General features: G+C 39.6%; 1 protein-coding gene and 1 non-coding gene across 7 annotated transcripts in view; one reads left to right on the forward strand and one right to left on the reverse strand.

Annotated features, from left to right (window-relative positions):
* The window catches only part of NDC1 (NDC1 transmembrane nucleoporin), a 71,907-nt gene that overhangs the window by 27,329 nt on the left and 27,101 nt on the right, over positions 1-17,477 (forward strand). For 5 of the 6 annotated variants that reach the window (XM_513417.7, XM_003308113.5, XM_063802124.1 and 2 more), the window contains 8 exons: positions 636-687; positions 2,591-2,726; positions 3,863-3,955; positions 6,070-6,151; positions 9,232-9,387; positions 12,928-13,173; positions 13,270-13,385; positions 16,817-16,867. In XM_513417.7, the coding sequence (XP_513417.7) occupies positions 636-687; positions 2,591-2,726; positions 3,863-3,955; positions 6,070-6,151; positions 9,232-9,387; positions 12,928-13,173; positions 13,270-13,385; positions 16,817-16,867 (932 nt within the window). The remainder of the gene's footprint in view (positions 1-635; positions 688-2,590; positions 2,727-3,862; positions 3,956-6,069; positions 6,152-9,231; positions 9,388-12,927; positions 13,174-13,269; positions 13,386-16,816; positions 16,868-17,477) is intronic. The other variant, XM_063802117.1, reaches the window with a different exon arrangement.
* On the reverse strand, positions 5-108 carry LOC112207016 (U6 spliceosomal RNA). The gene has a single exon (XR_002941500.1). It is a non-coding gene; the product is annotated as a U6 spliceosomal RNA (small nuclear RNA).

Here is a 17,477-nt window from a genome sequence, read left to right on the forward strand (position 1 = left end):
TTTTTTTTTAATGGAACGCTTCATGAATTTGCATGTCATCCTTGCGCAGGGGTCATGCTAATCTCTGTATCATTCCAGTTTTAGTATATGTGCTGCTGAAGCAAGCACTACTTTCCTGTTTTAGCTATTCATTTTTTAAAAGTATCATTTGGATTTATTGTGGGAAACAAGGAGGCAACACAACTACATGCTTTGCTGTCTGTGTCTGTACTGAATAACAGATCCAAGTGACCAATCAGCAACAGACTTTGAGAGAATTGATGGGATTGGGTCACAGATTATAATGCACATCGGTTATCTACATATTGATTTGTGTCCTGAAAAGTTAGAAGTGCTATATGCAGTCGCTTATAGTTAATATACCACAGTAACTAGAGTTTGAACTGCATTTTTGGATGACTGGTATTTTTTAACTAAACCATGGTAACTGAAATGTGTATATATCAGAACTGTACAAAGCAAAGACTGCCTGTGTTAATAAGTACTGTCTTTTCCTACTCATTCCTAATAAGTCTAACATTTTGACTGAGGTCTTGGTGTCTGTGTGGCCATGTCATTGACCTTATATTCTAAAGCTTGACTAAAACTTGTTTTATAACTTTTTATGTTCATAGCTTGGTATTTTTTCCCTTCAGGCTATATTCCCAAAGCTTGGATTAGCACTGCTATGAACCTTCACATAGATGAGTAAGTGATACATAAAAAGTCTAATTTTAACTCTGTTTCCATTCTTTTAGATGTTTGCTATTTTCCAGATATTTTGTTTAGATTTTGCCTTTAACATTTTTTTAAAAATTGTATTCATTTTTGAATACATATAGTTTATATGGTTTAAAATTCCAAAGGTGTATAGAAGGGTAAAATTAGCAGGACTTGGTGGTACTTGCCTGTAGTCCCAGCTACTTGGGAGGTTGAGGCAGGAGGATCGCTTGAGCCCAGGAGTTCAAGGATGCGGTGAGCTGTAATTGTGCCACTGCACTCCAGCCTAGGCAATAGAGCGAGACCGTGTCTCAAAAAGAAAATAATAATAATAGGGTATAAAATGAAAAAGTCTCCTCCTCTGTCTCCACTCACCCAGTTCTCCGCAGAAGTAAGCAATGATAATTGTTCTTAGATGCAGCTTTTATACTATACAAAAGTGGCTTTCTCGAGTTGCATGGACCAGGCCTCTGTTTCGTTTTTCTCCCCAACAATCATTCCTTCTCTGGTGTTTCATGATATATACCAATGCTGTGGCATTATTCTAATTTAGCCTATGAGAGGAAACCAAAATTGAGCAAGGTCAGGTGATCAGTTGAAGGTCATAAGTGGCAGTCGAGTGACAGCACGGTTGTATATTGTTGTAGTAATCCTCTATGCACTTTGCACATAAAGGTTTAATCTGTATTTGCCGAATAAAAGTCAGTTTCTCTCAGTGTTTGTTCTTATTGTATATTCCACTGTGAGGGTTTTTGTTTCATATATGGAATTCACTAATATCAGTTTTAGGGAGTGGGAATATTGACATACATGGTATTTAAGAGATATTATGGTTTCTCACTTTTCAAAGTTTCTAGGCAAAATTTAGTTTTGTCTTCTGCTTACTTGCTAGGTATGAAACCAAATGCATGAGTCATTTATTGTTTTAGCCCAGATTTTAAACTAGGTGAAATGGAAAGAGAAAAATAATAATGGCGTTTGATAGAAATTTAACAATATTTTTTTCTTCCTTGCACTCAAAAAATGTTTTGTGTATATGGCTGAGTGCCTGATAATCTGTCCTTCATTTATGTCAGGGCCTCAGTAAAATGTTTACTTAGAAGTTAAAAATAACTTCATCATTGGTTGACTCCCCCAGTGAATGTCAAGCACTGTGCTGGCCACTCCTAATGTAAGCTGTTTTAAAAATTGTAATAGGACTAAGAGGAAGAATGAACATATTATGCCACTCTTATATGGATGAGGAAACCGCGGGTGGGATAGGTGGAGAGATTTACCTAATCACAACTCTTAGAAATGGCAGAGTCAGGTTCCAATCCTGGTTTTCACAATTGCTGGTTGTAGGATTATAATAACTTTGCTAATTGATCTAGTCAAAGTTTTGGAAAGATGGCAGCATTAGCTTTACTTAGCAGTCTAACAGAGTGTCTTAAATTGCTTTAACATTGTTTAGTAGCATGTGCTTTTAACGACTATGAATCTGTGGTTTATAGGGCATAAGGATAAAGCTGAAATCTGGTCCAGGAGAAGTACTAGTCATGTTTAATGATTTTGAGGTATTAGACTACAAAGCAACAATAATAAACTTTCCCCCAGCTGCTCGTAGTGAGGCTTATAGGCTTAGCTCATTCTTCCTTCGTAGTAAAAGTCAGTGAAGATTTTGAACACAAGAAACTGTAGCTCCGATTTAGGTCTGTTCTTCCCTTAAAGCTCCCTTATGTACCTCATAAGAAAGTATTAGGGAAAGAGCTTTATAAAGGTATTGAAGGAGAGGAGTCTGTCAACATTGTTATTTAGAAATAGTATTTGTGTCTCAGTGTGGAGACTTAAGTGTGTTAATATTTAGATTGCATTTTTCCTAGAGGATTAATAGTAATTTCTGCATTCACAGGCAGGTTCATAGGCCACTTGATACAGTGAGTGGCCTCTTAAATCTCTCGTTACTCTACCATGTCTGGCTGTGTGGTGTCTTTCTCCTGACGACTTGGTATGTCTCATGGATACTCTTCAAAATCTATGCCACAGAGGTATGTTTTTTAAAATATTTTTTCTTAATACTTTTGTGTTTTGGAGTGCACAGTTGATTTTTAGCAGAGCACACTGATCAGCACACGCAAAACCATTTCCGTAAGCTGGCTTTTGGTCTCTCTTCTGAGACTGTTGGGGCCATATCATTTGTAACCACCATTTATGTGGTATTTTTTTCAGAGGAACAGTGTGGATATTCACTTAATTTTTGGAGATTAAACTGAATGGGCTGCCACTATGCTTTATTGACATCCTAGTTGTCTTCTGGGGGCTTCCATTTCTCTACTGAGTATATACTAAATGGACTTGAATTTTAAATTAATTTTCCATGTCATTGGCATAGCTACTATTAAAATATTTAAATATGTGGCAGTAAGTTTTTTTTTTTTTTTTTTTTTTTTTTTTTGAGATAGGGTCTCGCTCTGTCACCCAGGCTGGAGGGCAGTGGCCTGATCTCGGCTCACTGCAACATCTGCCTCCCGGGTTCAAGTGATTCTCCCACCTCAGCTTCCTGAGTAGCTGGGACAACAGGCGTGTGCCACCATGCCCGGCTAATTTTTTTTGAATTTTAGTAGAGACAGGGTTTCACCATGTTGGCCAGGTTGGTGCCGAACTCCTGACCTCAAAATGATCTGTCCTCGGCCTCTTAAAGTGCTGGGATTACAGGTGTGAGCCACTCCACCCAGCCAAGATATTTGTTTTCTGAAGGGAAGTTTTAAAATTTATATTAAAGAAATGATTTTGGAAATTGAGGTGAGCTTCTGGATAATTCCCACAGAAATCTTTTTAAGTGATTGAGAATTACATTGTTTTTATCATCCAAGTGTTTGTCTTAGAAAATTAGTGTTTCTGTTTTATTTTACAATCTCTGTAGGTTTGTATTCTTCAGTGGCTTCAGAGAATCCTTGTTTGTGAAATTGGTTTTTATTATTCAGAGCCAGAGTCTAATAAAGTTGGGAAAGTAACATTAAAAAAAATGGTGTGTTTGGGTTTATGTAACTTGAACCTGTCTTTGCAAGGAGCACGAAAGATGTCAGTTTGCTTGTGCTGTCTGTTTTTATGTTTTAATTTGTGCATGCTTATTGAATGTAAGATCATGAAAATAATCATTTTTGGTTTTTAATTTATTTGATAGGCTCATGTGTTTCCTGTTCAACCACCATTTGCAGAAGGGTCAGATGAGTGCCTTCCAAAAGTGTTAAATAGCAATCCTCCCCCCATCATAAAGGTATCCAAACTGTGTTGCATATCTTCACACAGTTATCTCTAACTTTATTCAATACACTTAATATTTAGTATATTTAAGTGGTTGTATTTTTTGAGGGCCTATAATATTCTCGTACTGGTATGATAAAAATCACCTACTTGCTAATGCTGTTTATTTTTTCAATTTTCTTTCCAAGCGACTAAAATGCAAGTGCACAGTACAGTGTATGTGTATAAGCTAGTTAATTCTATATTCAGAAACAGATATAAGAATATTTCCAAGCATAAAATACAGTGATATGCAATCATCTACATTAACTTCTCACAAACTATTCATGATAGCATAACAAAACATTATTGATTTTTTAATCACTGGATCAAAACATTTTTACTCTTGTAGTATTAGTTGGCTTTTGTGATCAAAAATAGCGCTTAGAAATGTATAGATATTTAGTGAACTCTCCTTAAATATGAATTGCTGGTAATGATCCTAAAACTAATTACAATCAAGAATTTAAAGAAGTTGTAGTAATTTTACAAATCAATCTAAGTAAGCATAAATGGTTTAGATTGAATTTGCAAGTTGAAATTTTAAACTAGGTCTACAATATGTGTGATCCTGTTAAAAGGTCTTTTAAAAAGAGCTAAAAGAGGCTGTGTGTGGTCTTCGGCACTTTGGGAGGCCGAGGTGAGAGGATCACTTGAGCCCAGGAGTTCAAGACCAGCTTGGAAAACACAGGGAGACCTCATCTCAACAAAAATTTAAAAATTAGTTGAATGGCATGGTGACACATGCCTGTGGTCCCAGCTACTTGAGAGGTGGAGGCAGTTGCATTCCTTGAGCCTAAGAGTTGGAGGCTGCAGTGAGCTGTGACCCTGCCACTGCACTCTAGCCTGCCACTGCACTTTAGCCTGGGTGGCAGAGTGAGACCCCATCTCTAAACAAACAAACAGAAATGCTAAAAGAAAGTAGTTAGAACCCAGTTTTGATCACACTCTAAAGAATTTATAAACAAATAAGAAAATAAATAGAATTACTTTTAAATATTAATTATAACTAATTTGTTAGAGAAACTTAAAAGTATCAGTTACTCATTTGGTTACTCACCAAATATTTATTTAGTGGTACGTCAGTCTCTGCTAGTTGTTTGTGGTAGAATGACGAATAAGACATAGCACAGCCTAGTAGAAAATACAGACGCCCAAAATAATTAAAAATGTACTGTGGCAAATACATTGGGACCTCTTATTCAGCTTGGGACCAATGCAAGAAAACTTCAGAGAGGGATGGTATCTTGAAGGATGAGTAAAGGGGTTTGCCTGGGAAAAGATGAAGATTTTCAGTAAAGAAAAAAAAATAATAGGGTGGCCGGGCATGGTGGCTCATGCCTGTAATCCCAGCATTTTGGGAGGCCAAGGCAGGTGGATCACTTGAGGTCAGGAGTTTGAGAACAACCTGGCCAACATGGTGAAACCCCATCTCTACTAAAAATACAGAAATCAGTTGGGTGTGCTGGTGTGTGCCTGTTGTCCCAGCCACTTGGGAGGCTGAGGCAGGAGAATTGCTTGAACCCGTAAGGCGGAGGTAGCAGTGAGCCGAGATCACATCACTACACTCCAGCCTGGGCAACAGAGTGAGACTTTGTCTCAAAAAAAAAGAAAAAAAAAATTAGGTATCACGTGCTAGGCACTGCCTTTGGATATGGTAGCAAGTAAGATTTTCCGTTTTCTTGTGGGCCGCACAGTTTGGTGCGTGGAATCAGATGGGACAAGTAAACATTCAATTACAATACATGATGTTAGTGCCATGGTTGAGAGCTATGTGAGTGTATGTTTGTGTGAGGGAAACCAGGGAAAATTCCAGGAGGAAGCGATGTTTCAATTTCCCACCGCAGATATATGAAAGAGCACAGAGAATTCTGTAGTTCCTTGTAGCTGGAACTTGTAGTAGGTAGGGAGGGTAGAGGCAGGAAAGTTCTGGAAGTCTAGAAAGGAAGGTTATGGTTCTGAGATTTTTTTTTTTCATGAAAAAGTTTAATTAATTTCCTCTTGGATATATAATGATGAACCCAATTAGTGAGATTTTATGTAGAGGTTAAAAAAAATTAAATAATATGTGTTTTTTCCCCCTGTTAGTATTTAGCCTTGCAGGACCTGATGTTGCTTTCTCAGTATTCTCCTTCACGAAGACAAGAAGTTTTTAGCCTCAGCCAACCAGGTATTGCTAAAAGTAATAGACTTGATTAGGCATATGTGTGTAGAAAGTAATTCACTTGGCCAGGCATGGTGGCTCAAGCCTGTAATCCCAGCACTTTGGGAGGCCAAGGCAGGCGGATCATGAGGTCAGGAGATCAAGACCATCCTGGCTAACACGGTGAAACTCTGTCTCTACTAAAAATACAAAAAATTAGCCGGGCGTGGTGGCGGGCGCCTGTAGTCCCAGCTGCTGGAAAGGCTGAGGCGGGAGAATGGCGTGAACCTGGGAGGCGGAGCTTGCAGTGAGCCGAGATTGCGCTACTGCACTCCAGCCTGGGTGACAGAGTGAGACTCCATCTCAAAAAGAAAAAAAAAAAAAATTAATTAAAGTTTTTGGTGAGAAAGATGTATTTAATAAAATATCAGATGTCAGTGAGTCCATTAAATGAAGTATTGAATTAAATCTTACACAGCTTAAGAGTTTATTACCTTCAGCTCCTTCATTTCCGTAACCTGAAGAAATTATTTAGTACATTGACAATTTTAGGGCAGAAAAATACAGCTTAAGAATTCTAAAAGTTTGGCTGGGCGTGGTGGCTCACCCCTGTAATCCTAGCACTTTGGGAGGCCAAGGTGGGTGGATTACTTGAGCTTAGGAATTCGAGACCAGCCTGGGCAACATGATGAGACCGCTCCTCTACAAAAAATACAAAAAATTAGCCCAGCATGGTAGCATGTGCCTATAGTCCCAGCTCCTTGAGGAGCTGAGCTGGGAGGATTGCTTGAGCCCAGGAGGTTGATACTGCAGTGAGCCAAGATTGTGCCACTGTACTCTAGCCTGGGTGACAAAGTGAGAGCCTGTCCCCCTCCCCACCCCAAAAAAGAATTCTAAAACTTTTAATGCTACAAAGGATCTTAAAAATTAGGTGGTCTGCTCTCTAGATGGGAGATTTAAGTCTCAGAGATTGGCTTAAATAAAGTTAATGTCAGAATTGGAATAAGAGTCCTGTCATTTGGCTCCATGTACAGGACTCCTCCTTCTGCTATGCTACTCTGCCTCCTTTTAAAAAAAATTAGGAAGAAACTAGATTCGATGGTGACTCAAGGATGCTCTCAGCAACTCTGAAACACTTACAGTGTATACTGTTCTTGCCATGCTGTTCAAGACTGTGACTTTGCCAGTTCTCTGTTGTTCCTAGAGGGAAAACAGTCCAGTCCCAGGCACTGGTGGGAAACAGAGAACCTGGGTAGCCTTTCTTCTGTATTTTAAGAGACAGGGTCTCACTGTATCACCAGGCTGGAGTACAGTGTCATGATCACAGCTCACTGTAACCTCGAACTCCTGGGCTCATATGATCCTCTCGCCTCAACCTTTCAAGTAGCTGGTATTATAGGGGCACACCAGGTGTGCACCACCACACCTGGCTAATTTTTAAAAATTTTTGTTGAAACAGGGTCTTGCCGTGTTTCCCAGGCTGGCCTTGAACTCCTGGGGTCAAGCAGTTCTCCTGCTTTGGCCTCCCAAAGTGTTAGAATTACAGGTGTGAGCCAGTACACTCAACCAGCTTTTCATCTTTTTTTTAATGATTTCTTCATTAGTTTGCCAAGCTTGCCAATTACCAGATAAAATACCAGATAATAAACCTTCTATAGTTAAATGTTATATGGAAATGAAATCCAGTTATATAAAAATGTAATTGACTGGAACCACTCTCCTTTTAGTAACATGAGAAACCCAGAGCTGATACTGTGGAAAATTAACTATAACAATGCTTTTCTATCAGATTTGAGTTAACATAGGAATTCTATACTCTAAATGTTTTTTACCAGAGATTCAAGTAAACCGTAAAAGGGTGGCATTTGCTCTGCCAGAGAGTGTACATTCTAGCACATAAAAAAAATTTAATTGGCTGGACGCAGCCAATTTAATTGGCTGTAATCCCAGCACTTTGGGAGGCTGAGGCGGGAGGATCATCTGAGGTCAGGAGTTTCAACATGGTGAAACCCTGTCTCTACTAAAAATACAAAAATTAGCTGGGCATAGTGTTGCACACCTATAATCCCAGCTACTTGGGAGGCTGAGGCAGGAGAATTGCTTGAACCCCAGAGGCAGAGGTTGCAGTGAGCTGAGATCCTGCCACTGCACTCCAGCTTGGGCAACAGAGCAAGACTCCATCACAAAAACAAACAAAAATTTAATTGGATGGTTACACAGTTCCTCATGTACCCAAATTACAGTAGTACAAAACATCCTGAGGCCTAGTGATAGAGTATTGTGTGTGTGTGTTTGTAGGTTAAGTGGTATTCCTGAGTTTTACAATGGGGGGAGTGTTTAAGGAGAGATCCAAGTGAAGAGGGAATGATCATTTGGCACATAGGATAGAGAAACCAGTTTTCAGTGGACTTCTCTGCTATTAATGCATAATGAAGCATGCTTGATTTTTATATAATAACTCTAGGAGACAAAGATCTACTATGAGAAATAAGGGAATTTTTAAAGGAATGGGGACACAGTAGTTTAAGTTAAATAATAAGATAATCTGTAAGCTCTCTGAGTGTAAAGTGTGATCATTATTAATGAGTCATTCCCACAGATGTAACAGCAAATGGGGGCTGTTATATACATGAAAATGTAAGGAAGCCCAGGGGGTCAGACACAAAAGTTTAGAGGTCACTGGGGACCATGGAGGTGCATCCCACTGGACATCCTAGTGTTCATTGTCGTAGTTCATTGTTCACAGTCATAGCAGTCTGTTTAATACTGCTAGTGAAGTAACCCTGGTCTTTCTCGCTCAACCTATGATCTAGTGTTTGGCTTTATTTTAGCGACCAATTTGAGAGGTTTTTTGGTTTTTTTTTTTTGGTATGTGTGTGGTAAAATGCAAGTTTTTGCTTGTAGACTTTTGGGAAACTTAATTCATCCAAGTATTCATTGAACTCCTGCTGTGTATTAGATGTCATGAGTATAAATAGTAGCTTCACTAAGAAAAGTGGGTCCTGATGCCAAGCGTAATGTAGAATTTCTTACTGACTTTTTCCCCCACTTCAAGAGGAGAATGTAAGATTATTTACATTTTAAAAGCTGGTGTTTGGACCTCCTAGGTGGACATCCCCACAATTGGACAGCCATTTCAAGGGAGTGTTTGAATCTTTTAAATGGTATGACTCAGAAACTGATTCTCTATCAAGAAGCTGCTGCTGCGAATGGGAGAGTGTCTTCATCTTACCCAGTGGAACCTAAGAAATTAAATTCTCCAGGTAATCCCTAGGACTACTAAGAGGGGAAAACATTTACATTTTATTTCCTAAGAAAGATGACTGTAGTAGACTGGGCGCAGTGGCTCACGCCTGTTATCCCAGCACTTTGGGAGGCCGAGGCGGGCGGATCATGAGGTCAAGAGATCGAGACCATCCTGACCCACATGGTGAAACTCTGTCTCTACTAAAAATACAAAAATTAGCTGGGCGTGGTGGCGTGTACCTGTAGTCCCAGCTACTCAGGAGGCTGAGGCAGGAGAACCAGGGAGGCGGAGTTTGCAGTGAGCTGAGATTGTGCCATTGCACTCCAGCCTGGCGACAGAGCGAGACTGTCTCAAAAAAAAAAAAAAAAAAAAAAAAAGAGATGACCGTAGTTAATCGAAGGATACTTATATGAGTGTGAGGTATATATTTTTAGGGAAAATTGATCCAACATATAGCATCTTATATTGAACCAAGAAAATGACGTGGGTATCATTGTAGATTGAAAAAATTAAGCCCAAAACATCACGTTGTACACTCTAAGTATATGCAGTTTTTCATTGGTTAATTTGAAACAAATTAAGTTCAGTGTGGTGGTAGCATTAAAAACACTACCAAAATGATGGCTATTAAATAGGAGACTTCAGCTTACTCTAGCACAAAGCCAGGTGAATTTTTGCAGACAATATCTGTTGCTGTTCTGGTTGCAGTAGTCCAGAGACAAAAAGTTGCTGTCCCAGAGAAGAGCAGCTGAGATGACTGGGTGATTTGGGAGTGGGGCATAATGTTAGTACCCCTTCCATTTAAAAGACGAAAGCTGAGAGGAAGAAGTAGAGGTGGAGGAACCTGTCTTGTTCACCAAATCCCTTAGGTAGAAGACACCTATGAATGTAAGACTGATAAAAGGACTTAATGTTCCATGTGTTTTGGAGCCAGGCATTTAGTGAAAATGGATGAAACTGGCTGGGTGAGGATGGTGGTGAACCTGTGAGCACAGGGGGAAGCTGTTGGTTAGCCCTGCTTCATTGTTCCCATATGGGACTTTGGATCCCATATGTGAACTTCCGGTCTTTTTAAAAAAGAGAAGCCTGAAATCTAAACAAATTTTGAGGTGAAATCTTTCAGTTGTTAAACATTGGCAACTAATCTTGATATTTAAAAATCTCTATATAGATCAAAGCAAACTCATCTAGTTTCAAAATCAGTACTCTGGTGGGGTCATAGCCCCAAAACAAATAGATTACATATGAAAAATGATTTAAATAAATTAACACACATCAGATTTTGAAAGGTTTGAGAGTGTTTCAGATGTTATCAACTTTCAGATCAGCATTCCTCTATTCAACAAATACTTATTGAATTCCTACTGCATACAAGCAATGTGCTAGAAGCCAGGGAATCACAGATGGAAAACACTCTTGGATCTGACCTTTTAGGGGAAGGCACACAAATAATGATACAATATAACTGCCAAAAGGAAATCTGTCCAAAAGGAGTCCGACTGGATAAGATGATGTTTGATAATGAAAGGAAGCCTTGTTTGCAACAAAAAAAGTTTAGATTTTATTCTATAGAGATATGGAGCCATTGGAGAATTTTGAATAGGCTAGTTCCATCAAATTAGCATGTTGGAAAGATCATTGTAATTCTGGTTGGGTAGATCATGAGTCTGACCAAATATGGAGCATTCATTATTGTAAGTTTTTGTCATATACCATCACTCAGCCAAAATTTGTCTCATATTTTGAAGAATAATTGTAAAACTCTTAAAAACTCCAGTCTTAATTTTTAAATTGATTTTTCAAAGATTTCTAATTTCCATTAACCTTTAAAAAGTCATATAATGGGCCAGGTGTGGTGGCTTACACCTGTAATTCCAGCACTTTGGGAGGCCGAAGCAGGTGGATCATTTGAGGTCAGGAGTTTGAGACCAGCCTGGCCAATATGGCGAAACGCCGTCTCTACTAAAAATATAAAAATTAGCTGGCTGTGGTGTTGCACACTTATAGTCCCAGCAACTCAGGAGGCTGAGGCAGGAGAATCGCTTGAACTCGGGAGGTGGAGGTTGCAGTGAGCTGAGATCATGCCACTGCACTCCAGCCTGGGTGACAGAGTGAGACTCCTTCTTAAGGAGAGAGAAAAAAAAAAAGAAAAGTCATATAATGAAAATTTGGTACTTGGGATGTTTAATTTCTTATATTTCTTATGGTGGTTTTATTAAGAAGATGGAATCCAGCTGGGCGAGGTGGCTCACATCTGTAATTCCAGCATTTTGGGAGGCCGAGGTGGGCGGATCATGAGGTCAGGAGGTCGAAACCATCTGGCCAACATGGTGAAACCCTGTCTCTACTAAAAATACAAAAATTAGCTGGATGTGGTTGTGCGTGCCTGTTATCCTAGCTACTCGGGAGGCTGAGGCAGGAGATTTCATTTAAACCAGGGAGTCGGAGGTTGCAGTGAGCCAAGATTGCGCCATAGCACTCCACCCTGGCCGCAGAGTGAGACTGTATCTCAAAATAATAATAATAATAAGAAGAAGAAGAAGAAGAAGAAGAAGAAGAAGAAGAAGAAGGAATCCTAATGCAATGTGTTTGTTTTTGTGGCTTGTGCTGGAGTGACAAGAAAAGTTCCTTTGTTTTTGTATAACAGACTCTATTACTAAATTGGAGAATCATAAGATGACTTTTGAAAAAGCTGTTTACAGATCAGATTTATAGATATTCTGGGCAAATTAGCCTTTGGTGTGACTTTTGTTAACTTGAAAGAACTTTCAGGCCAGGTGTGGTGGCTCATGCCTATAATTCTAGCACTTTGGGAGGCCAGTGCAGGAGGATTCCTTGAGCCCAGGAGTTCAAGACCAACCTGGGAAACATGGCGAATCTGTCTCTACAAAAAATAAAAAAATTAGCCAGGCATGGTAGCATGTGTCTGTGTCCTAGCTACTCAGGAAGCTGAGGTGGGAGGATCGCTGGAGCCCCAGAAGATGAGGCTGCAGTGAGCCGAGATTACACCACTGCACTCCAATCTGGGCTACAGAGCAAGATCCTGACTCAAAGAAAAGAAAAGGAAAGAAAAAGAAAAGGAAAGGAAAAAACTTTGGGGAAAATGGGGTAAGGTTAATATTTTTTTCCTGTATATGTTCACAATATAGATTTGGTATGTTCAGTCAAGTAATACTTAAAATAATAATGCAGTAAAACTGGATAGATTCTAATGCAGTAATTAAAATTGCCAATTAGAAATAAAATGTGAATTGATGAGTTCATTCAAAATTGCTTAGAGTTAGATAAATTGACGTTGAAGATGAAGATATTCATGGAGGGGGAAAAAGAGAGACTATATCAGTCTGACAGAAGAAGATGTATAAAGCTCTTTGAGTGGAGCTTGAATGCAGTAGTAAAATCCGAATCTTGAGACTATAATCATAAATGGAAACAATCTACTGAGCTTTGGGTAAATGTGTTAAACAAAAATTTGGTATGCGTAGAATTTGAAAGCGTTGCTGCTAGCCTGCTTGGGTCAGGTTGCCTCTTCAGCACTGGATCTGTTGTTTTACAGAAGAAACTACTTTTCAGACACCAAAATCTAGCCAGATGCCTCGGCCTTCAGTGCCACCATTAGTTAAAACATCACTGTTTTCTTCAAAATTATCTACACCTGATGTTGTGAGCCCATTTGGGACCCCATTTGGCTCTAGTGTAATGAATCGGATGGCTGGAATTTTTGATGTAAACACCTGCTATGGGTCACCGCAAAGTCCTCAGCTAATAAGAAGGGGGCCAAGATTGTGGACATCAGCTTCTGGTGAGAATTATATATATTTTTTAAGATTTTAAATGTCATGTTGCAGAGGATCAGACAGCCTAAGTTCTTATCTTGCCTTTTCTTTTTTAAAAATAGATCAGCAAATGACTGAATTTTCTAATACTTCTCCATCTACCTCTATTAGTGCTGAGGGTAAGACAATGAGACAACCCAGTGTGATTTATTCATGGATTCAGAATAAACGTGAACAGGTAGGATGATATGGTTATAGGATTTATATTTGCATGTAAAATTGAGAACATTAAGGATCTCACATGAGTAAGTCATCAGGAATAAGAAGCGTTTTTTTTTTTTTTTTTTTGATGCTTCATGTATTGACTCAAATGAAACAGCCAATATTTGACTGGTTTGAGCTATACACATTGTAATTTCATATGACTTGACCTGATAACCTCATGTAAGAAATATTTGAGTTCTTTATATATCCAAGGTATGCTTTTAGGCACTGGGAAAAAAGCAAACAAAACAGAGTCCTTGCCCACGTAATGTTTACATTCGAGTGAGGGGAAATCAGTGAGTAAGCAAATGTATGATATTCTGTTTCTCTGAAATATAAAATATCATCAATTATAAGACTTATGTGCTATTAAGAAAAAAAGATGCCTTAAACCATGACATGCTATTGACTGTAAGATGCATCTCAATAGGTCATATTCAAGATAAGGAAAACATGCATAAGAAGGAAGAAATTTGATATGTCTTAACTAGAAGAACAGAGCAAGGAAGACAGAGAGTTCCTAGGGGAGAGGGTATCATTTTATGTGGAGTGATAAGGGGAAGTCTCATTGATAAGGCAATGATTGATCGGAGACCTGAAGGGAGAGCTGGGAGCAGCCCAGTGCATCTGAGATGGGAATGGCCTTGGCTTGTGTGAAGAACAATGTGGATACCAGTGTGGCTGGGGCAGAGTGAGTGAGGGGAGAGTGGTAAGTGGGTGATAAGATCAGAAAGGTAGCAGGCACCCAGGGCTCATTGGCTGTATTAAAGACTGGCTTCATCTCTGAGTGGGATGGAAAGTCACCGTATGGTCTTGCCCACAAGAATGATATGATGTAACTTATATTTTGAAAGTGCTGCTCTAGGGGCTGTGTTGGGACTAAACTCTTGCAAGGTAGGCATGTAAGCCCAGAGACGGTGTTAAGGCTGTTGCAGTAATCTAGTGGGAGATGGTGGTATCTGTGACCAGAGTGGTAGTGGTGGGGGCTGTAAGATGTGGTCAAGGTCTAGGTATGTATTTTAAGGTAGATGGAATAGGATTAGCTTATGGTTTGGTTGTGGTGTATACTAGAAAGAGTCAGTGTTGACTGTTAAGGTTTTTGGCCTGAAGATCTGGAATAATATAGTTGCAATTTATTGAGTTGGAATTTACTGATGATTCTGGAGAAGGAGATTTGATAGAGGTGAGGGGAGGGAAATCAGGAGTTTGATTTTGGACAAGCCAATTTTGGGATACCTATGGGACAACCAGGTGAAAATACTTAGTAAGAAATTAGGCATATAGCTGTAGTGTAGGGGAAAGTTCTGGGCTAGAAATGTAACTTTGGAAGTTTTCAGAGTATAGATAGTATTCAAAGCATGAGACTCGATGCAAACTCTTGAATGTAAATACAGAAGAAAAGAGATATCCAAGAAACGGGCCCTCCAATGGCTAAAGGTTTGGGAGATGAAGAATAGCAACGGAGACTGAGGAGCAGCCTCTGAGGTGGGTAGAAAACCAAGAAAAGAAAGAGTTTCAAGGAGGAGAAGGTGGGAGTGTCAGATGCTGCTGATGGGTAGCATGGGGCGGGAACTAAGAATTAACTGTTGAGCTAGAAATGCGGAGGTCACTGAGTCCTTGACAAGAGCTGTTGGCTGGAGTAGTGGGGACAAAAACCAAAATGCATGAGTTCAGGAGAGATTGGTAGACGAATTGGAGACCACAAGAAAAACCACATTTTTTAAGGAATTTGTTGTAAGTGGAACAGAAAAATGGGGCAATAGCTGGGAGGAATTGAGGGGTCAAGGAACTTTTTTAAAAATTTTGAGATGGGTTCTTGGTCTGTCTGTTGCTCAGGCTGGAGTGCAGTGGTATGATCATGGCTACACTGCAGCCTTAAACTCCCGGGCTCAAGTGATCCTCCCACCTCAGCCTCCTGAGTAGCTGGGACTACAGGTGCCTGCCACCATGCCTGCCTAATTTTTTTAGTTTTTATTTTTTGTAGAGACACAGTCTCTATGTTGCCCAGGCTGATCTCAAACTCTTGGCCTCAAGCAGTCATCCTGCCTGAGCCTCATAAAGTGTTGGAATTACAGGCACGAGCCACCACGCCCAGTCATGTTTTTATTTTTTAAGATGGGAGAAATTATAACATGTTTGCTGATGGAATGACTGATTAATAGGGAATGAATGGTTAAAGGCATTTCATAATCTTCGGGATCCTATACGGCTCTATATGCCATTAGTACTACCATGTCACTTTCTACCCAACCAGACACGTGCTGCTTGCTGCAGCCTTCTGACTAGTCATGCAGCTTTGGGTGAGAGCATGGTAGGAGCAGATTCACTTTTAAGTTAGTTGGGTTAGCTTTTAGCTGATACTAAGAACACTTTTTCCCCCGGAATTGTCAACTAGTAGAAAACTACTTTGTGTCTGAAGATATTTTTTTTCCTGTAATCTCAGCACTTTGGGATGCCACAGTGGGAACATTGCTTGAGCCCGGGAATTCGAGACCAGCATGGGCAACATGGCAAAACCCCATCTCTACTAAAAATACAAAAATTAGCTGGGTGCATTCCTGTAGTCCTAGCTACTTGGGAGGCTGAGGTAGGAGAATCACCTGAGCCCAGAAAGCAGAGGTTGCAGTGAGCTATGAATGTGCCACTGCACTCCAGCATGGGTGATAGAGTGAGACCCTGTCTCAAAAAAAAAAGATTTTTTTTTCCCTGTGAGAGAAACATACTCTTTTTTTGGGTATTAAAAGGTTAAAGGGCAGGACAGTTATAGAGAATCGAGAAATAATATGGCCTTGAAAAATATCTCCAGTCTGTAATCCTAGCACTTTGGGAGGCTGAGGTGAGAGGATTGCTTGAGTCCAGGAGTTTGAGACCAGCCTGGGCAAGATGGTGAGACCCCGTCTGTACAAAAACATTTAAAAATTAACCGGACATGGTGGTGTGCCTGTATTCCCAGCTACCCAGGAGGCTGAGGTGGGAGGATCTGTTGAGCCCAGAAATTTGAGGTGGCAGTAAGCTGTGATCATAAAACTGCACTCCAGCCTAGGTGACAAAGCGAGACCCTGTTTCTGAAATAAAAAAAAAAAAAAAAGAAAAAAGAAAAAAAATTCACCAAAACCACTTAGAATTAATTAATTTTTTTTTAATGTCAGGGCTCTAATTTGGGGGTTAAACGTGTATACATGGGAATACAGTTTAGATTAGTTGGCTCATCTTGGTTGTCCAATTTATAGCACAAAGATATTTAGTTACATGGCGTATTATTTAAGTATTATTATTCTTTGCCCACAAGATGTGAAGTGTTTCATTTTTTCATTTAAGTTACTGTCTGGAAGAACTAGGAAATGTGTTATATTTGAATAGAATTTAAAAGGTAAATGTGTTAATTCTTCCTTTTTTCCAACTCAGATTAAGAATTTCTTGTCAAAACGGGTGCTGATAATGTATTTTTTCAGTAAGGTAAGAATATGTGGTTATAGCATTGGGAATGGGGAGGGAGGAAATGAAATATGAAATAAAGTAGCAGATAGGATCTGACTTGTAAATATTTTATAGCTTAATCCTAGCAAGCTAGGCAGCTTTGCATAGTGCTTCACTGAACCTCCGTTTTAACAATAGTTGCCCTAGACACACATCTCACTTCAGTGGCTTCTGAAGCTTGACTCTAGTTGCCTCTCGAGTCTCTTGGCTGCTGGCAGCTTTGTGCTGATAGGCAACACAGACCCCTTCCTGCTGTCTGCATCTTCACAAAGTGAACAAATTTGTGTGGCTATCTGGTGCTTCTTGGCTCATGTCCTGCTAGCGTCTTTGTGACCATTTTGGTGTTCAAAAGAGAGATGATGATATCACAGATGTTAAATTTATGATGAATAAAAAATTATAATTCAGACCACACATGAAATGACTTCCCAACTTGTGTATCAGCTCTTCCAGCTGCCACAGGAGAGTAAATCTCAGTTGTAGAAGCTAAAGATTCATTCCTGTTTTTGCTGGCTATGACTGTTATGTCTTTATTTAATCCTTTGATGTGCAAAACCTTTGCCCCTATGTAGGGGAAAGAATTTTTGTT

The sequence above is a fragment of the Pan troglodytes genome, chromosome 1 (genome assembly GCF_028858775.2).
Source record: "Pan troglodytes isolate AG18354 chromosome 1, NHGRI_mPanTro3-v2.0_pri, whole genome shotgun sequence".
Taxonomy (NCBI): Eukaryota; Metazoa; Chordata; class Mammalia; order Primates; family Hominidae; genus Pan; species Pan troglodytes.